Source organism: Heptranchias perlo, chromosome 2 (assembly GCF_035084215.1).
Source record: "Heptranchias perlo isolate sHepPer1 chromosome 2, sHepPer1.hap1, whole genome shotgun sequence".
NCBI classification, from domain to species: Eukaryota; Metazoa; Chordata; class Chondrichthyes; order Hexanchiformes; family Hexanchidae; genus Heptranchias; species Heptranchias perlo.
The window spans coordinates 136546326-136567224 of NC_090326.1; the positions used below are offsets into that span (position 1 = coordinate 136546326).

A 20899-nucleotide genomic window follows, 5' to 3' on the forward strand; every position below is an offset into this window, starting at 1 on the left:
AGTTGCATTCTCTCAATTCTGGTAGCATCCTTCTAAATCTTTTCTGCACTTTCTCCAGTGTTTCAATATCCCTTTTGTACTATGGTGACCAGAACTGCATACAGAATTCCATGCGTGGGTCTAACCAAGGTTCAATATAAATTTAACATTACCTCCTTGCTTTTGTATTCTATTCCTCTAGAAATGAACCCCAGTACTTTGATTGCACTCTTTATGGCCTTATCAACTCACAGTGCTACTTGTAGCAATTTATGTATCTGTATTCCCTGAACTCTTCGCTCTTGTTTAGTTTCTTACCTTTCAAGGAATAAGTGGCCTCCTATTCCTTCTACCAAAATGAACCACCTGATACTTCACTATATTCAACTTAATTTGCCATTTATCCACCCACTAACCAAGCCTGTTCATGTATTTTGGTGCAGTCCTTCACACCATTAGTTATACATAAGAACGGGAGTAGGCCATTCAGCCCCTCCAGCCAGTTCCACTATTCAATTAGATCATGGCTGAACTGTATCCTAACTCCATATGCGTCCCCAATTAGGTACCATCTGCAAATTTCAACACCATACATCCATTTCCTGAGTCCAAACCATTTCTGTATATGGTAAATAATAGTGATCCTAGCATGGATCCCTGGGGGACACCACTTCACACTTTCTGCAAGTCTGAGAAACTTCCCTTAACTCCTACCCTCTGTTTTCTGTTTTGTAACCATCTCTCAATCTGCTATTTGGCCACTCACTCCACATGCTGACTGTTGTCATGAGTCTCTTACACAGCACCTTATCGAAGGCCATCTCAAAGTTCCTGTATGCCACATCCACTGCATTGCCCTTGTCTAATCTTTCTCCTACTTCTTCAAAGAATTCAATAAGGTTAATTAAACATGACGTCCTTTTAGAAATCCATGCTGACTATTTTTCATTTTGTCCACTTCTAGATGTGTTGTTATCTCATCTTTTAGCAGATTATAATATCGTTCCTACCACTGGCATTAAGCTAACTGATCAAAAGTCCCCTATATTAGATCTATCCCCTTTTTTGAAGATAGGGATATTTGCTGTCCACCAGTGCTCTTGCGCTATTCCCTTTTCTATTGAATTGTTACATATGGATACTAGTGCCTCTGCTATCTCCTCCCTACTTTCTTTGAGTATCCACAGGTGGAATCCATCTGGACCTTTCAGGGAAAATAAAAATCATCTGAACCTTTCATCTCACAATGTAGCTTTCTATAGCAACAATAATTTTTTTTAGCTCCCACGAAACAGAGAATGAACTTCTCAGATTAATATGATCTAAGTGAAACAGCTCACAGATTTCAGCTATTTACAAGGTTACTGCAGTGGGCAAATGTTTACATGGGAGTGAACAGAATTCAGATTAACCACTTACACATGCACAGCATGCAAGACATTCTAGACAGCAATGCCAAACACATGCATATGTCACTGAGGTTTTTGAAACAGTTACTAGGCACCCATTCCTACAGTTTCTGAATTTCCTCAGTTGGCTTGGCAGCCCCAAAATCTGCTCAGACAGATGCACAATACAACTGTCACGAAAATGCCTCCTGTGCAAACTAGCAGCACGTACAGCAGAACAAATTAGCTACTTTGAGTTATCAGTTTACTCAGTAGAATTCTGAGTCATACAAGGAGAAATGTAAACAGAAAAAACAGCTGCTATGCCAAGGTAGCAGTTTTCAGAGTCAGTGTGAATGAACTGATTTAATTTGCATCTTTTTATGAAGGGGTCAGATCTCCATCTTTTCTCAACTGGATTGAATTTGAATTGAAAGGCTCAGTGAATGGGGCATTGCTTCGTATTTAATTAAGACTAAAGTTCTTATAGCAACGCCCTCTGCCTGGGACACTGATGTCATTAACATGCAGCCTCCATGCTGCAGCTTACAAGGATCTATTTCCTTCACCTCTTCTCCCCCTTCCCCAATTTCAACAGGAAACAAAGCAGTTACCCAAGTAATGTTTGTGTAAACTTTCAGGCAATGGAGACTCTACAAAAAAAAAAATCAGCAAAACACAAGCAAAATTATCGATGCTGTATAGCAGCCAAGGTTTAAAATCCAATCTGTCTCCCAACAATTACAAACTCATTTACTGATCTGCTGCAAATATTCCAGAGGCCACTAAGCAACATAAGCAGTACCAGAAACTGTCAGGACCTATATTTAAAGATCATGTAGTTTTATCAGTGTTTACACTGCAGGGCCTATTCCATATATACTACTAAAAACAAGGGATGATGCAATGCTACATGTAAAATTTAGACAAGAGTACAAGCGCGCACTGTAAAAAATCAGATTGTCAACAGACTTCCTCAGAGGTCAAGAAAATCACTCCTGAAGGCTGTTACTGTTAAAATACTGAAATTTTTCAAGATTGGGCAAGGAATCTACACATTATTAAGCTGCTCTGTTGGAGGTGTCATATTTTAATACCAAAAAATACGATTGTAGATGCAGACCTAAAAAAAATCTGTTTTATTTTTCAGTTTTTAGAATTGCTCATCTTCCAGCAATGAATACCAAGAATTTCACTCCAAAAACATTCAGAGTCTAACAGAAGGTCAAGAATTGCAAAAGAGGAAAGCTCACAACAAAACATACTTTACCATTTGAGCACCATTTGGAGGAAGCACTGAGGGTAGCAAGGACACAGAATGAACTCTGGGTGGGGGACTTCAATGTCCATCACCAAGAGTGGCTCGGTAGCACCACTACTGACCAAGCTGACTGAGTCCTGAAGGACATAGCTGCCAGACTGGGCCTGCGGCAGGTGGTGAGCGAACAAACACGAGGGAAAAACCTACTGGACCTCGTCCTCACCAATCTACCTGTCTCAGATGCATCTGTCCATGACAGTATTGGTAGGAGTGACCACCGCACAGTCCTCGTGGAGATGAAGTCCCGTCTTCACACTGAGGACACCATCCAACGTGTTGTGTGGCACTATCAACGTGCTAAATGGGATAGATTCAGAACAGATCGTGCAGCTCAAAACTGGGCTTCCATGAGGCGCTGTGGGCCATCAGCAGCAGCAGAATTGTATTCTAGCACAATCTGTAACCTCATGGCCCGGCATATTCCTCACTCTACCATTACCAACAAGCCACAGGATCAACCTTGGTTCAATGAGGAGTGTAGAAGAGCATGCCAGGAGCAGCACCAGGCATACCTAAAAATGAGGTGCCAACCTGGTGAAGCTATAACTCAGGACTACATGCATGCTAAATAGCGGAAGCAACATGCTCAATGATGGTGGAGTCCAGCACGTGAGTGCAAAAGACAAGGCTGAAGTGTTTGCAACCAGAAGTGTCGAGTGGATGATCCATCTCGGCCTCCTCCCAATATCCCCACCATCAAAGAAGCCAGTCTTCAGCCAATTCGATTCACTCCATATTATATAAAGAAACGGCTGAGTGCACTGGATACAGCAAAGGCTATGGGCCCCGACAACATCCCGGCTGTAGTGCTGAAGACTTGTGCTCCAGAACTAGCTGTGCCTGTAGCCAAACTGTTCCAGTACAGCTACAATATTGGCATCTATCCGACAATGTGGAAAATTGCCCAGGTATGTCCGGTCCATAAAATGCAGGACAAATCCAATCCGGCCAATTACCGCCCCATCAGTCCATTCTCAATCATCAGCAAAGTGATGGAAGGTGTCGTCGACAGTGCTATCAAGCGGCACTTAATTACCAATAACCTGCTCACCGATGCACAGTTTGGCTTCTGCCCGGACCACTCGGCTCCAGACCTCATTACAGCCTTGGTCCAAAAATGGACAAAAGAGCTGAATTCCAGAGGTGAGGTCAGAGTGACTGCCCTTGACATCAAGGCAGCATTTGACCGAGTGTGGCACCAAGGAGCCCGAGTAAAATTGAAGTCAATGGGAATCAGGGGGAAAACTCTCCAGTGGCTGGAGTCATACCTAGCACAAAGGAAGATGGTAGTGGTTGTTGAGGCCAATCATCTCAGCCCCAGGACATTGCTGCAGGAGTTCCTTAGGACAGTGTCCTCGGCCCAAACATCTTCAGCTGTTTCATCAATGATCTTCCCTTCATCATAAGGTCAGAAATGGGGATGTTCGCTGGTGATTGCACAGTGTTCAGTTCCATTGGCAACCCCTCAGATAATGAAGCAGTCCATGCCTGCATGCATCATGACCTGGACAACATACAGGCTTGGGCTAATATGTGGCAAGTAGCATTCGCGCCAGACAAGTGCCAGGCAATGACCATCTCCAACAAGAGAGAGTCTAACCACCTCCCCATGACATTCAACGGCATTACCATCGCCAAATCCCCCACCATCAACATCCTGGGGGTCACCATTGACTAGAAACTTAACTAGACCAGCCACATAAATACTGTGGCTACGAGAGCAGGTCAGAGGCTGGGTATTCTGCGGCGAGTGACTCACCTCCTGACTCCCCAAAGCCTTTCCACCATCTACAAGGCACAAGTCAGGAGTGTGATGGAAATACTCTCCACTTGCCTGGATGAGTGCAGCTCCAACAACACTCAAGAAGCTCGACACCATCAAGGACAAATCAGTCCGCTTGATTGGCACCCCATCCACCACCCCAAACATTCACTCCAGTCACCACCGGCGCACTGTGGCTGCAGTGTGTACCATCCATAGGATGCACTGCAGCAACTCGCCAAGGCTTCTTCGACACCTCCTCCACCACCTGGAAGGACAAGGGCAGCAGGCACATGGGAACAACACCACCTGCACGTTCCCCTCCAAGTCACACACCATCCTGACTTGGAATTATATCACCGTTCCTTCATTGTCGCTGGGTCAAATTCCTGGAACTCCCTACCTAACAGCACTGTGGGAGAACCTTCACCGCACGGATTGCAGCGGTTCAAGAAGGCGGCTCACCACCACCGTCTCAAGGGCAATAAATGCTGGCCTTGCCAGCGACGCCCACATCCCATGAACGAATAAAAAAAAATTTGCAGCAACATACTGAACACTTATTTTGAACATGGTTATACTTTGCCACACATCAAAAATGCTGAAAGTATTCAATGCAATTACGACAAGTTAATTGTTGGCAATGATAAAAAGCCGTGGGTTCAAGCTCCACTCCAGGACTTCAGCACATAATTTAGGCCGACACTCTAGTGCGGTACTGAGGAAATGCTGCACTGTCGTTGGTGCCGTCTTTCAGAAGAGACATTAAAACGAGGTCCTGCTTTCCTGGTCAGGTGAACGTTAAAAGATCCCACAGCACTATTGTAAAGAGCGGGGAGCTCTCCCCGTGTCCTGGCCAATATCCTTTCCTTCCCTAGGGACTGCACTTTGACGTGGTGGGAAGTCTCACATGCACCTATGACCCCCTGAGCTCTATGCTGGTATCTGTATAACTCCTGGTAGGGCCACCCAAGGCAGACAGGTTGAAAGGTAGGAGCCAGACTAAAAGCAGTCCACCTGTACTTCTGGTAGGGGGCTGTGAGTGAGGCTAACAACTTGTCCATTTAAAAATGAGTCTGTTACAGACTTGCAAATACAAATATCAACTGTGAAAAACCACGATCTGCTGGATGTAAGGCAATCGGTATCAAATATCTTGTTCTGGACAGACAGCAGTGGAAGAAATGGGTTGCTTGATGTGCCACTAGGCACAAGGGACTCTAACTAGCAATATTTTTTCTCCCCAACCAACACTAACAAAAACAAATTACTATTTGACATGAAATTTATAGGTGGACAATAAGCTGAAGAACTAAAAGGATTTTTATTGGTTCAATTACCCTTTTATTTGAACAAAAGAAATGAGGAAACTTGACTAGAGTGAGTCACTGTGATAATTGCAATGCTTACAGGACTGTTTCTATTCTTGTGCAACCTGCATTGGTATAGTTAGTGAAACAGCTAATCTAAAATGATGTCAGATTACAGGAAATCACAATCTCCTGCAGGGAAACAGATTATGAATCACAATCCTAACACATCAACATTTAGCTATTCCATAGCTGATTTACAATGACTAAAATTACTTTATCATTTGAACCTCTGTATAGCTGTTATTAAAATGAGGATACTTTTTAAAAAAAACACATTTATGATTAGCCAAAGTAGCAACAGGTAAAGGAGACTCAGGTTAGTAAACAGATCAGGTTAATCGGTTAGCCAAACGGCAGTTAAATTTGCTATGATAAACTTGAATTTAAAATTAAAAGCAAAATACTGCGGATGCTAGAAATCTGAAATAAAAACAGAAAATGCTGGAGAAGCTCAGCAAGTGAGGCAGCACCTGTGGAGAAAGAAACAGAGTTAACGTTTCAGGCCGAAGATCATTCATCAAAACTGAAAGATGTTAAACAGTTAACAGTTTTCAAGCAAGTACACAACCTGTCCCATTACCACCCTCCTTGCCTTGCACCATCATCCCTTTTGTCATTTAATCGCTCGTGCCCTCTACCCTATCACAGACCCTCCCTTTTGTTCTTTCCTCTCCCCCCACCACCACCCCACCCCCCAACCCTTGCTTTGCTCTGTACTTGCTTAAAAACTGATGTTAAAGATGCTAACTCTTTAACATCTTCCAGTTTTGATAAAACGTCTTCGACCTGAAACATTAACTCTGTTTTTTTCTCCACAGATGCTGCCGAACCTGCTGAGCTTTTCCAGCATTTTGTGTTATTATTTTGAATTTAAAATTGATTTAAAGTTGCTGGACATAGCCCTTCATGCAATAAACACTCATTTTTAAAGGACGCCCTTATAGATCAGTGGTTTAGGCACCAGTCATTGGGCATTTCTCCATTTTTGATGATGATTAAACTTATTGCAGCAGGTGCCTCTATCTTTCACTAATAAGCAACGGGAATTCTGCAGTTCAGAAGGATCCATTTCCTACTCTGCCTTCATAAGTACTGTCTGTGAACACTTTTAGGCAATGGAGACACTGCAACTTCTATGCAAACCCAAGATATTGCCAGGTTTAATCCCTGGTGTGCTCTCAGTTAGGTAATGTTAGCAAGGGCAATGATGCAAAGGTACAATTGGACTCATATTTGCCAAGTTAGGGAGGGGAAAATCAATCTGGGTGCCTGCTTCTGAATGCTGTCTAGCATCCTGTGCTAAAAGTGTACAGCTGGATGTCATGAAAGGACAGGATGGAGGTTGGCTGTGATACTCGCCATGCTCAAAATTAGCTCCAAGTACTACTTGTTTAAGCTTACAGGAGAAAATACAGAGCCATAGGGCAGCATGAGTCAGTACCCTCAGGGGAGAGGAAATGGAGGAGAGAAAATTAGCATTAAAAAGTAGGAAGAAAACAAATCAATACCAAATTAGTTTTAAATTAAGATTTTTGACTGCAGTGCTCTTAACATTTCCACCTTTCAATAGTTTGCAATACCAACTTGGTCTCATTTTGAAGAATCTCTCTCTCATCCGATCCCCTCGGATAAATTGTGGTATCTTCTCTTATAATATTGTCATCTTCACGGACCTTTTGCTTTTCATCCTGCATCAGGAAGACAAATAATGTTGTAAAGAATTCATTTTCCACATTGATAATTTCTAGACAGTAGAACTCATCAACCGTTAAAATGTTAACAGTGCTTGTGACCCAACTGTTTGGTGAACCGGTCGCTTGAAAAAAATGTTTGCACTCAATGGTGTGTTGCACCACAAAGTGGTATAGACAAGGGTGGGAGGCCTTGACTCAAACCCAACTTGCTCGTCAAGGAGCAGCAATGCTGAGCAAACCCCAGGCACATCAACTGGAAAGATTTTGTATGCCATGTTTTCTTGTCATTAATAAACCCATCAATCCACCTAACAGTCTCATTTTCTTAAAAAAAAAGAAACGCAATCCCATTTCTGTCATGTTATTTTTTTTCATTCAAAATTATCTGAACAGCCTGAGAGAGACAGAAAGGGAAAGGGAGAGAGACAGAGCGAGACACAGAGAAAATTATATACAACATCTTTTTGGAGTGCAATGATTGTTGTTATGGGAGACAAATATGGCAACAATTTTGCACAAAGCAAGAGCCCACAAACAGCAATGAGACGAATGGCCGGTTAGTCAAATTTTGGTTTTGATGGTTCAGGTAATGTTAGTCATGATTGCCAAAACTCCCTGCTCTTCTTCAAATAATGCCATGGTAATTTTCAATCTCGATCTGAACCACCAGCACAGAAAGACAGGATCTCGGTTGAAGTCTCACCTGAAGGATAGTACCTCCGACAGTACTGCACTGAAACGTCAGTCTAGATTACGTGCTCAAGTCCCGCAGTCGAGTTTTAATCAAGAATCTTTTGAATCTGAGGGGAAGAGCTATCAACCGAGCCAAGCCGACTCAAGGAACTCAGAGGCGGATAATTGTAGTACCTTTGCCATTGCACTCCAACAAAGCTTTTCAGAATGTTGAAACACAAAAAGGTAATGCAAAACCTATACAAATCCTTCATTAGGCCCCAGTTAGAATACTGCGTACCGTTTTGGGTGCCCAACTTTAGGAAGAATGCCAAATCAATGAATGTGGTACAGAAAGAGGTTCACCAATATGATACCAAGGATGAGAAGCTTTAGTAACGAGGAGAGAAATGGGTGCTTTCTCTAGCCGTGCCCCTGCTTCTTGGCAATCCCTCACCATGTCCACCTATGGACAGCAATAAGGCCTGTGAATTCTTGCCTCAAATTCTCTCAATCCAATCCTCCAGCATGTTGAAACCAGTCAAGAGAGCCTCATTTAATTGGAGCCCAAGGCCTTTAAAGCAATTGCGCAAGCATTCATGAGAGAAACTCCCACTGTACGTAGAACCCTGTTACCGGGGCGACAAAACAGGTGCCCATGGAGTTGCCACCATAATAGTCGTAAACAATTTTACAACACCAAGTTATAGTCCAGCAATTTTATTTTAAATTCACAAGCTTTCGGAGACTTCCTCCTTCCTCAGGTAAATGTTCAGGATCTCCTTGAAGCCTACGCATTTATACATATACATAAATGCGTAGGCTTCAAGGAGATCCTGAACATTTACCTGAGGAAGGAGGAAGTCTCCGAAAGCTTGTGAATTTAAAATAAAATTGCTGGACTATAACTTGGTGTTGTAAAATTGTTTACAATTGTCAACCCCAGTCCATCACCGGCATCTCCACATCATGACCATAATAGTCATCAGTCCATAGAAGCCTTCCTACACCGCTACAGTTAAGGGAATTCCTCTACACTCATTAGCCAAACTTTGTAGAGTATTTTGGACAGACGCAAGTGACTCCTTCAGACAATCTTGCTCAGACAGCAATATCTATTGAAAAGAAGGCTCAGTGAGTTCCAAATGCCTTGGCATTGCAGCAGAAGGAAGAAGCAAACTGGCTCTCTGGCCAAGCAGGCTGCTGCTCCCCCAATACCATCACCACTTTGCTGCTCCTCACATATGAACTATGATTCACCCAGTGCTAACTGTTCAAGTTCACTATCTGTGTCCACTATCTGTTCACTATAGCCGCGCTAGTGCTTGCAACAGTGGCGAGGATGATGCAGAGTGATGATTTGTTCTGGGTTACTGGTTACGCTGGAAGGCCGTTTTTCCAGGCCTACAAAAGCAAAAGAGGAATATATGTTACAAAGTTGGCTGCAGAATGCCCCTTCAGTGTTTACACTGCAATATACTGTGCGTGATCCTTTTGCAATTGAGTCTATGTCCGTCAATGGTAAGCATTCAAAGAATTATTACAAGTTTATCGGAGTGTGTTGCATGGGTAGAAGTAAAACAGCACCAAGTTACGAGGAAATACTTTGTGGCGGCACATTTAAAAAGTTGTAATGTAACATTACCTTGGCAGATTTCTTCTTCCTCATTTAAAGACAGGATTAGTGTTAAGTGCTGACAGTATTCACCCTGCCAGGTGTTTTGGCTGCTCATTTTTGATGAGTACCCTTGAATGCTAAAGAGACAACCATCCTTTGCCTCACTTCATTCAACATAATGTCAAAGATAGAATCCATGAATCTGGGTATCATGGGGTGAGAATTGTCCATTTTCCATTAATAGCGCAGCTTCAAACCTTCCCTTTGGTATGCAGATGAAAACGCAATCCTTTAAACGACTGCTGCAGTACTTAAAAATCCCTGTCAAATTCTGCTCTGAAGTGGAAGCTCACTGTAAATGAGCAAATACTAAATTTATGGCTGAAATGGCTGTGCAAGAAAAGTTGGTGAGATCTCCTGCATCATGTCATTCCTGTCCAAAGTGCGCCCGGTGGGAATTTCATAATATTAAATTTTAGAAGATAGGATCAAGAGATATATACAAATGGATATGCACAAATAGAGATAAATGGGTTTGACCTAATAGCCATTACAGAGACATGGTTGCAAAATGACCAAGGTTGGGAACTAAATACTCCAGGGCACATGACATTTAGAAAAGACAGGCAGAATGGAAAAGGAGGGGATGTAACCCTAATAATAAAGGGTGACATAAGGACAGTAGTGAGTAAAGGATCTGGGCTCGGAGGATCAGGAAGTAGAATCAGTAACGGTGGAAATAAGAAATAACAAGGGTCAGAAAACACTGGTGGGAGTAGTTTATAGGCCCCTAATAGTAGCAATACCACTGGACAGAGTATTTATCTTGAAATAACAAGAGCTTGTAACAAAGGTAATGCAGTAATCATGGGGGACTTTAATCTGCATATAGACTGGGCAAATCAAATTGGCAACGGTAGTTTGGAGGACGAGTTCATGGAATGTATTCCGGACAGTTTCCTAGAGCAATACATCATGGAACCAACCAGGGAACAGGCTATTTTAGATCTTGCATCGTGTAATGAGATAGGGTTAATTAGTAATCTCACAGTAAAAGAATCTCTGGGGAAGAGTGATCTTAAATGATGGAATTTCACATTGAGTTTGAAAGTAATGTACTTAAGTCAGAAACCAGAGTCTTAAACTTAAATAAAGCCAATTACATAGGTATGAGGGGCGAGTTGTCAAAGGTAGATTGGGAAATTAAATCAAAGGGTTTGACAGTTGAAAAGCAATTGCAAACATTTAAAGAAATATTTCAATATTCTCAGCGAATATACCTTCCATTGAAAAATAAAAACTCCACGGGAAAAGTGATCCACCCGTGGCTAACTGAAGAAGTTAAGGAGAGTATTGGATTGAAAGAAGAGGCCCATAATGTTGCCAAGAAGAGTAATAAGTCTGGGGATTGGGAGAGTTTTAGAAACCAACAAAGGATGACCAAAAAATTGATAAAAAGGAAGAAAATAGAATATGAAAGTAAACTAGCAAGAAATATAAAAATGGATTGTAAGAGCTTCTACAAGTATGGAAAAAGGAAGAGTGTAGCAAAAGTAAACATTGGTCCCTTAGAGGCTGAGACAGGAGAAATTATAATGGGGAAATCAGGAAATGGCAGATGCGTTAAACAAATATTTTGTCTCCATCTTCACAGTAGAAGACAGAAAAAGCATACCAAAAATAGTGGGGAACCAAGGGTAAATGAGAGTAAGCAACTTAAAACAATTAATATCACTAGACAAAAAGTGCTGGACAAACTAATGGGACTAAACGCCGACAAATCCCCTGGACCTGACGGCCTATATCCTCGGGTTCTAAAAGAGGTGGCTGCAGAGATAGTGGATGCATTGGTTACAATCTTCCAAAGTTATCTAGATTGTGGAATGGTCCCAGTGTATTGGAAGGTAGCAAATGTTACCCCGTTTTTCAAGAAGGGAGGGAGGGAGAGAGAAAACAGGCAACTACAGGCCAATTAGCCTGACATCAGTCGTCGGGAAAATGCTGGAATCCGTTATTAAGGAAGTGGTAACGGGGCACTTCGAAAATCATAATATGACTAGGCAGAGTCAACATGGTTTTGTGAAAGGGAAATTGTGTTTGACAAAATTCTTAGAGTTTTTTGAGGATGTAACTAGCAGGTTAGATCAAGGAGAACCAGTGGATGTAATATATTTGGATTTTCAAAAGGCCTTCGATAAGGTCCCACATAAAAGGTTGTTACACAAAGTAATAAGCTCATGGGGTTGGGGGTAATGGATAGAGGATTGGTTAAAGGACAAGGATCTTATTGAATGGCGGAGCAGGCTCGAGGGGCCGTATGGCCTACTCTTGCTCCTATTTCTTATGTTCTTAAGGCAGCCTACCAGCTCATCCTTTTGTTTAGGGTTGTTTTCATTTCTTTGACAATTCTATATTCCTCCACCCCTGATTGAATTAGTAACCTGTTGCTTTTTTGAATAATTGAACACACACATTTGAAAGTCACCACCTAAATGTTAGAAGTATTTCACTCCCAACTTTGGCCCACCTAAAATCCTTTTAACATCTTTCAGATGAGATGTTAAACCGAGACCCCGTCTGCCTTCTCAAGTGGACATAAAAGATTCCATGGCACTATTTTTTAAAAATTTGTTCATGGATGTGGGCATCGCTGGCAAGGCCAGCATTTATTGCCCAACCCTAATTGCCCTCGAGAAGAAGAGCAGGGGAGTTCTCCCCAATGTCCTGGCCAATTTTATCCCTCAGCCAACATCACTAAAATAGATGAGCTAGTCATTACTTCATTGCTGTTTGTGGGACATTGCTGTGCACAAATTGGGTGTCGCGTTAGAATCATAGAAAGGTTAGAGAATGGAAGGAGGCCATTCGGCCCATCGAGTCTGCACCGGCTCTATGCAAGAGCAATCCAGCCAGTCCCAATCCCCCGTCTTATCCCCATCGCCCTGCACATTTTTTTCCTTTCAAGTACTTATCCAGTTCCCTTTTGAAGGCCGTGATTGAATCTGCCTCCACCACCCCCTCGGGCAGCGCGTTCCAGATCCTAACCATTCACTGTGTAAAAAAGATTTTCCTCATGTCACCTTTGATTCTTTTGCCAATCACCTTAAATCTACGCCCTCTGGTTTTGACCCTTCTGCCAATGGGAACAATTTCTCTCCATCTACTCTTCATGATTTTGAATACCTCTATCAAATCTCCTCACAGCCTTCTCTGTTCCAAGGAGAACAACCCTAGCTTCTCCAGTCTATCCATATAACTAAAGTCCCTCATCCCTGGAATCACTCTAGTAAATCTCTTCTGCACCCTCTCTAAGGCCTTCGGATCTTTCCTAAAGTGCGGTGCCCAGAACTGGACACAATACTCCAGTTGTGGCCGAACCAGTGTTTTATAAAAGGTTCACCATAACTTCCATACTTTTGTACTCTATGCCTCAATTTATAAAGCCCACGATCCCGTATGCTTTTTCAACCACTTTCTCAACCCGCCCTGCTACCTTCAACGACTTGTGCACATATACCCTCAGATCTTTTTGTGCCTGTACCCCTTTTAGAGTTGTGCCCTCTAGTTTATATTGCCTCTCCTCATTCTTCCTACCGAAATGTATCACTTCACATTTTTCTGCGTTAAATTTCATCTGCCACGTGTCCGCCCATGCCACCAGCCTGTCTATAGCCTCTTGAAGTCTATCACTATCTCCTCACTGTTTATTAGCCTTCGAAGTTTTGTGTCATCTGCAAATTTGGAAATTGTGCCCTATACACCCAAGCCCAAGTCATTAATCTAAATCAAGAAAAGCAGTTTCCTACATTATAACAGTGACTACACTTTAAAAGTACTTTATTGGCTGTAAACGCTTTGGGAGGTCCTGAGGTCGTGAGAGGCACCATATAAATGCAAGTTATTTCTTCTTAATTCTTTTTGTTAAGAGGAGTGATATTTATTGTACTAATTATAATTAGAGTTGAAGTACAATCACACGAGGAACAATGCAATTCAGCACGTCCCTTTTTTGCTACTTCTGCTGGGCTGCAGTTTTGTCAATTTCTTTCTTGAATTTTGTGAAGAACTGCAACAACACCCAAATTAATGTTAGTTTTTGACACAAATACTTTAAAGTACAGGGTTAGCAAATCAGAGACCAAAGGATATCAAGACAGTTTTATAATTACAACAAAGATGTAAGGGCAAAATGTACACGGCTCCAGTGCTGGTGCGGAGCCTCATTGGACATGACTGCAGGGCAAAGAGTCGGGGCTCAAACCCTATCTCCACCCCATTCTCGCTCCTTGTGAGGCTCTGCACCAGCAGTGGAACCTCACAATTTGGGTCTTATAATGCACAAATACATCCAACGAATGCACAATGTGAGGTGAAATCAGGAGAATGTTTGGGAGTTTTAACTCAACCAGAACTTCACTCACACTCAATCCCTTGAAGACAGTCATCTGATTATGATATTAATATGAATTATGAAGAGGAGTTCAAGACATGTTTGCACAGTAATAAGATAACTTTCTAAGGACGGAATAGCATTTACCAGCTATGTAAAGAAAACCAGTATCACCATCTGACAACTACTTGCAGTACTTGCCAAAACCAAGTTCTGTCACACTGACTTGTAACTGTTGAGGCGCCTTGACTGAACAGTAAAATTAGTTTGTAAAATGAAAACTGAATGAAAGATTTGAACGGTTGTCCCAATTTAAGTTAGGAATTCGATAGATTAAAACAAGTGTGTATGTACATGCGTGTGTATACTGTTCGTATAATGGTTGTGTTACTGAACCAGTAATCCAGAGGCCTGAACTAATAATGCTGAGAAAGCAAATTTAATTTCAGTTTTTAAAATCTGGAAATTAAAACCTGGTATCAATAAAAGTGACCATGAAGCTGTTGGGTTGTCACAAAAAAACGATTGGTGCACTAATGTCCTTTAAGGAAAGAAATCTGCCTGTCCTTAGCCAGTCTGGTGTATATATGACTCCATTCCCACGCCAACGTGCTTGGCTCTTAACTGTCCTCTGAAGTAGACGAGCAAGCCACTCAGTTGCATCATACCATCAAGAAGCAGGCCCACCACCATGTTTTCAGGGCAACTTGGGATGGACAATAAATGCCAGCCTTCCCAGTGACACTCACATTCCAAGCATGAACAAAAAAAATGGCAGGGCTTCATTCTCAGTGTAGAAGCTAGGAGCTCAGTGTGTGGGGGAAATCACAGGCAGAGACAGGGATGGGCAATAAATGCCGGACTGTCCAGCGACGTCCACATCATGAGAATGAATTTTTAAACATACAACGTACACACCTGTTTCAATTTTATTTCAAACAAATTCATTTGCACTCTTTTCTGCCTCCAGACTCACAATTAAAAAGACATCTGCACCAATGCCAAAGAAAAAAAGGAAACTACACAAAGCTGAACCAATTTACTTATTTGTCATTTACCTGAAAAACTGTTTCTTTCTTTACAGACTCTTCATTAATTTCTTTAGAATAGCCATTCGGATGTTCATTCACTGATATCTGTTCCTTGGCTGTAACAACAGTTAAATAATTTGAGATATTATTGGAAAAAAGTGAGGAGTAAATGTCACAATCTTTGATCAGCAAAATATCTAAATGGATACAAGTGCATGAATAATAAGCGTTGTTTTATGAAAAAGACTTGCATTTATATAGCGCCTTTCACAAAATCTGGATGTCCCAAAACGCATTACAACCAACTAAGTCTCTTTGAAGTGCAGTCACTGTAGGAAGCATGGCAGCCAATTTGCGTGCAGCAAGGTCCCACAAACAGCAATGTGATAATGACCAGATAATCTGTTCTACTGATGTTGGTTGTGGGATAAATATTGGCCAGGACACCAGGAAAGCTCCCCTGCTCGGCTTCATAATAGTGCCTTGGGATCTTTTACATCCACCTGAGAGGGCAGACAGAGCCTCGGTTTAATGCCTCATCCGAAAGATGGCACCTCCGAGAGTGCCCAAGTCTCTGGAGTGGAGCTTAAATTTTAGCCAATGCCTTGTGTGGTTTAGACAACACAACAAATAGAAATTTTGGAAAACACAACAGCACACATTGGGCTAATGGTACAAACTAATCCATTTAAGATTAAATCAGACACAACAGTGCTCTGGTTACATTAGATCAGAAGTCAAGTTGGCTCCAAAATTAGAATGAATCCAACCTCTAATGTGCAACATAACTCACTTGATTTGCTGTTGATGTAAATGAAAGCCATTGCAAGATGCTTTTGCACTTCTATTCTGATCTAAATATATGTTAAGTACAACCGGGGCGGCTTCAATAATCTGTACTCAGCAGTTCTACAAATAACGCCATGATCACCACACCGTGTCAGAGGTACAAGAGCAAGTCAGAGCCAGATACAGGTGATTTAAAAAAAAATTATTCATGGGATGTGGGCGTCGCCAGCAAGGCCACAGGGAAAGACGGAGCTGTTTCAACTGGATGGGCTCCACTTAAACCGGGCTGGGACCAGCATGCTGGCGAATCGAATAACGAGGGCTGTAGACAGGGCTTTAAACTAAAAAGGATGGGGGAGGGGGAGGAGTCAGGTGAGGGGAAATTTAGAAATCTAATGAGAAAAGTTAAGACAACAGAACAGTGCAGTGTAGCAGGAAGGGACAGAGAGTTTACCAATAGTAGTGCAACAAGTAAGGTCAAAGCAGGAAAAAATGGTAAAAAGTCAAAATTAAAGGCTCTCTATCTGAATGCACAGAGCATTCGTAACAAGATAGATCAATTAATTGCACAAATAGGGATAAATGGGTTTCACCTAATAGCCATTACAGAGACATGGTTGCAAAATGACCAAGGTTGGGAACGAAATATTCCAGGGTACATGACATTTAGAAAAGACAGGCAGAACTGTCAAGGAGGGGGTAGCCCAAATAATAAAGGATGACATAAGGACAGTGGTGAGAAAGGTTCTTGGTTCGGAAGATCAGGAAGAAGAATCAATATGGGTGGAAATTAGAAATAACAAGGGGCAGAAAACATTGGTGGGAGTAGTTTATAGGCCCCCTAATAAGGACATAAGAAATAGGAGCAGGATTAGGCCATATGGTCCCTCGAGCCATTTAAAAAAAATCATGGCTGATCTTGGACCTCAACTCCACCTTTCCGCACAATTCCCATGTCCCTTGATTTCCTTAGAGTCCAATAATCTATGCATCTCATCCTTGAATATATTCAATTATTCAGCATCCACAGCCCTCTGGGGTAGAGAATTCCAAAGATTCACAACACTCTGCGTGAAGAAATTCCTCCTCATCTCAGTCTTGAATTGCCGACCCTGTATCCTGCGATTATGCCCCGCAATACCGTTGGACAGAGTGTTAATCATGGAATAATGGAAGCTTATAACAAAGGAAATGCAGTCATCATGGGGGACTTTGATCTGCATATAAACTGGGCAAATCAAATTGGCAAAGGTAGTGTGGAGGACGAGTTCATGGAATGTATTCCGGACAGTTTCCTAGAGCAATACATCATGGAACCAACCAGGGAACAGGGTATTTTAGATCTTGCATCGTGTAATGAGATAGGGTTAATTAGTAATCTCACAGTAAAAGAATCTCTGGGGAAGAGTGATCATAATATGATGGAATTTCACATTGAGTTTGAAAGTAACGTACTTAAGTCAGAAACAAGAGTCTTAAACTTAAATAAAGCCAATTTCAAAGGAATGAGGGGCGAGTTGTCAAAGGTAGATTGGGAAATTGAATTAAAGGATTTGACAGTTGAAAAGAAATGGCAAATATTTAAAGAAATATTTCAATATTGTCAACAAATATACCTCCCATTGAGAAATAAAAACTCCTCGGGAAGTGTGATCCACCCGTGGCTGACTGAAGAAGTTAAGGAGAGTATTAGATTGAAAGAAGAGGCCCATAATGTTGCCAAGAAGAGTAATAAGCCTGGGGATTGGGAGAGTTTTAGAAACCAACAAAGGATGACCAAAAAATTGATAAAAAGGGAGAAAATAGAATATGAAAGTAAACAAGCAAGAAACATAAAAATGGATTGTAAGAGCTTCCATAAGTATGTAAAAAGGAAGGTTGCAGCAAAAGTAAACATTGGTCCCTTAGAGGCTGAGACAGGAGAAATTATAATGGGAAATCAGGAAATGGCAGATGCATTAAACAAATATTTGTCTCCATCTTCACAGTAGAAGACAGAAAAGCATACCAAACATAGTGGGGAACCAAAGGGAAAATAAGAGCGAGGAACTTAAAACGATTAGTATCACAAGAGAAAAAGTACTGGACAAACCAATGGGACTAAAAGCAGACAAATCCCCTGGACCTGATGGCCTAAATCCTCGGGTTCTAAAACAGGTGGCTACAGAAACAGTGAATGCATAGGTGATGCTCTTCCAAAATTCCCTAGATTCTGGAACGGTCCCAGAGGACTAGAAGGTAGCAAATGTTACCCCGTTATTCAAGAAGGGAGGGAGAGAGAAAACAGGGAACTACAGGCCAGTTAGCCGGACATCGGTCATCGGGAAAATGTTGGAATCCATCATTAAGGAAGTAGTAACAGGGCACTTGGAAAATCATAATATGATTAGGCAAAGTCAACATGGTTTTACGAAAGGGAATTCATGCTTGACAAATTTAGAGTTTTTTGAGGATGTAACTAGCAGGATAGATAAAAAGAGAACCAGTGGATGTAGTATATTCGGATTTTCAAAAGGCATTCGATAAGGTACCACATAAAAGGTTGTTACACAAGGTAAGGGCTCATGGGGTCGGGGGTAATATATTAGCATGGGTAGAGGATTGGTTAAAGTTCAGAAAACAAAGAGTAGGGATAAACTGTTCATTTTCAGGTTGGCAGGCTGTAACTAGTGGGGTGCCGCAAGGATCAGTGCTTGGGCTTCAGCTATTTACAATCTATATTAATGACTTAGATAAAAGGACTGAGTGTACAAAGCTAGGTGGGAAACTAAGCTGTGAGGAGGACACAGAGTCTGCAAAGGGATGTAGACAGACTAAGTGTGTGGGCAAGTAGTTGGCAGATGGTGTATAATGTGAAGAAATGTGATGTTATTCACTGGTAGGAAGAATAGAAAAACAGAATATTTTTTAAATGGTGAGAAACTATTATATGTTGGTGTTCATAAGGACTTGGGTGTCCTCATACAAGAAACACAAAAAGTTAGTTTATTTTATTTGTTCATGGGATGTGGGTGTCACTGGCAAGGCCAGCATTTATTGCCCATCCCTAATTGCCCTCGAGAAGGTGGTGGTGAGCCGCCTTCTTGAACCGCTGCAGTCCATTTGGTGAAGGTTCTCCCACAGTGCTGTTAGGTAGGGAGTTCCAGGATTTTGACCCAGCGACGATGAAGGAACGGCGATATATTTCCAAGTCAGGATGGTGTGTGACTTGGAGGGGAACGTGCAGGTGGTGTTGTTCCCATGTGTCTGCTGCCCTTGTCCTTCTAGGTGGTAGAGGTCGCGGGTTTGGGAGGTGGTGTCGAAGAAGCCTTGGCAAGTTGCTGCAGTGCATCCTGTGGATGGTACACACTGCAGCCACGGTGCGCCGGTGATGAAGGAGTGAATGTTTAGGGTGGTCTATGGGGTGCCAATAAAGCGGGCTGCTTTGTCCTGGTTGGTGTCGAGCTTCTTGAGTGTTGTTGGAGTTGCATTCATCCAGGCAAGTGCAGAGTATTCCATCACACTCCTGACTTGTGCCTTGTAGATGGTGGAAAGGCTTTGGGGAGTCAGGAGATGAGTCACTCGCCGCAGAATATCTAGCCTCTGACCTGCTCTTGCAGCCACAGTATTTATATGGCTGGTCCAGTTAAGGTTCTGGTCAATGGTGACCCCCAGGATGTTGATGGTGGGGGATTCAGCGATGGTAATGCCGTTGAATGTTATGGGGAGGTGGTTAGACTCTCTCTTATTGGAGATGGTTATTGCCTGGCACTTGTCTGTGGCGAATGTTACTTGCCACTTATCAGCCCAAGCCTGTATGTTGTCCAGGTCTTGCTGCATGCGGGCACAGACTGCTTCATTATCTGAGGGGTTGCAAATGAAACTGAACACTGTGCAATCATCAGCGGACGTTCCCATTTCTGACCTTAAGATGGAGGGAAGGTCATTGATGAAGCAGCTGAAGATGGTTGGGCCTAGGACACTGTCCTGAGGAACTCCTGCAGCGATGTCTTGCAGCTGAGAGGTTGGCCTCCAACAACCACTACCATCTTCTTTTGTGCTAGGTATGACTCCAGCCACTGGAGAGTTTTCCTCCTGATATTCCTCGTGTCCTTAGATAGTAACATTCTAACTAGCTCAACTGTTTTGGCTGCAAGCATTATCTTTTGGCAGTAATATATTCCAGTGATCCAAGGTGACATATTACCCTTTTTGTCATGTATTCTGCATATTAATGACCTACGATTGGTCGTGATTGACAGCCATGCTTTTAAATTCTAAAGCATCATTATGTGAGATTTGCAGTACTTTTTTTTTAAATCGGCCCACCCAATGCTGTACCACATGGTTTTAATTGCGGGGCCCAAATTAATAACTGCAGCAAATTAGAAAGTTGCTCACAACTACTGCTGACAGAAAGCTCAGAGGTGAAGCTTCACACACTTCTCCTACCTGTGGAACTCTCCTAAATAGATAATGAATGCACCCCTTGTGTAAAATACTTCAAATGTCATCAGCCATGACTTGCTGAACAAGGGTTCTTCGAGCATGCATTATGTTGTGAGAACTTTGCTCTCCCATTGCTACCCCAGTACAATTTCTCAAATTTTTTGTGCCTTGCCTTCGTTACAGATGTCACCGGTTGTATTGTTGTGCCACTATATACAAATAACATTCAGTCTCCATCTTATTCCAAGGAAATTTCCTGCCTGACCATTTCTTCTTATCCTTCTTTAAGTCACAATTGCACACTGAAACACCCTTTTTGCACATAAATATATACACAAGATATTGATAATTGATAATCAATCTTTTTTTAGCCTGGTTGAGTACTTCTGCTTGGCCTTTTATTTCTTGGCCTCTCTGTCACCCAATGAGTACTGACCTCCCATCTTTCAAAAAT

At 42.1% G+C, this 20899-nt stretch overlaps 1 protein-coding gene across 6 annotated transcripts in view; it reads right to left on the reverse strand.

Moving 5' to 3' along the window:
• The window catches only part of znf438 (zinc finger protein 438), a 257100-nt gene that overhangs the window by 89967 nt on the left and 146234 nt on the right, over positions 1-20899 (reverse strand). For 5 of the 6 annotated variants that reach the window (XR_010968362.1, XR_010968360.1, XM_068007411.1 and 2 more), the window contains exons 2-3: positions 15256-15344; positions 7408-7511 (exon numbers count right to left, since the gene is read on the reverse strand). Coding sequence is in view for 3 of the 6 variants with exons in the window: in XM_068007411.1 (XP_067863512.1) it covers positions 7408-7511; positions 15256-15344 (193 nt within the window). In the remaining 3 variants the exon portion in view is untranslated. The remainder of the gene's footprint in view (positions 1-7407; positions 7512-15255; positions 15345-20899) is intronic. The other variant, XM_068007434.1, reaches the window with a different exon arrangement.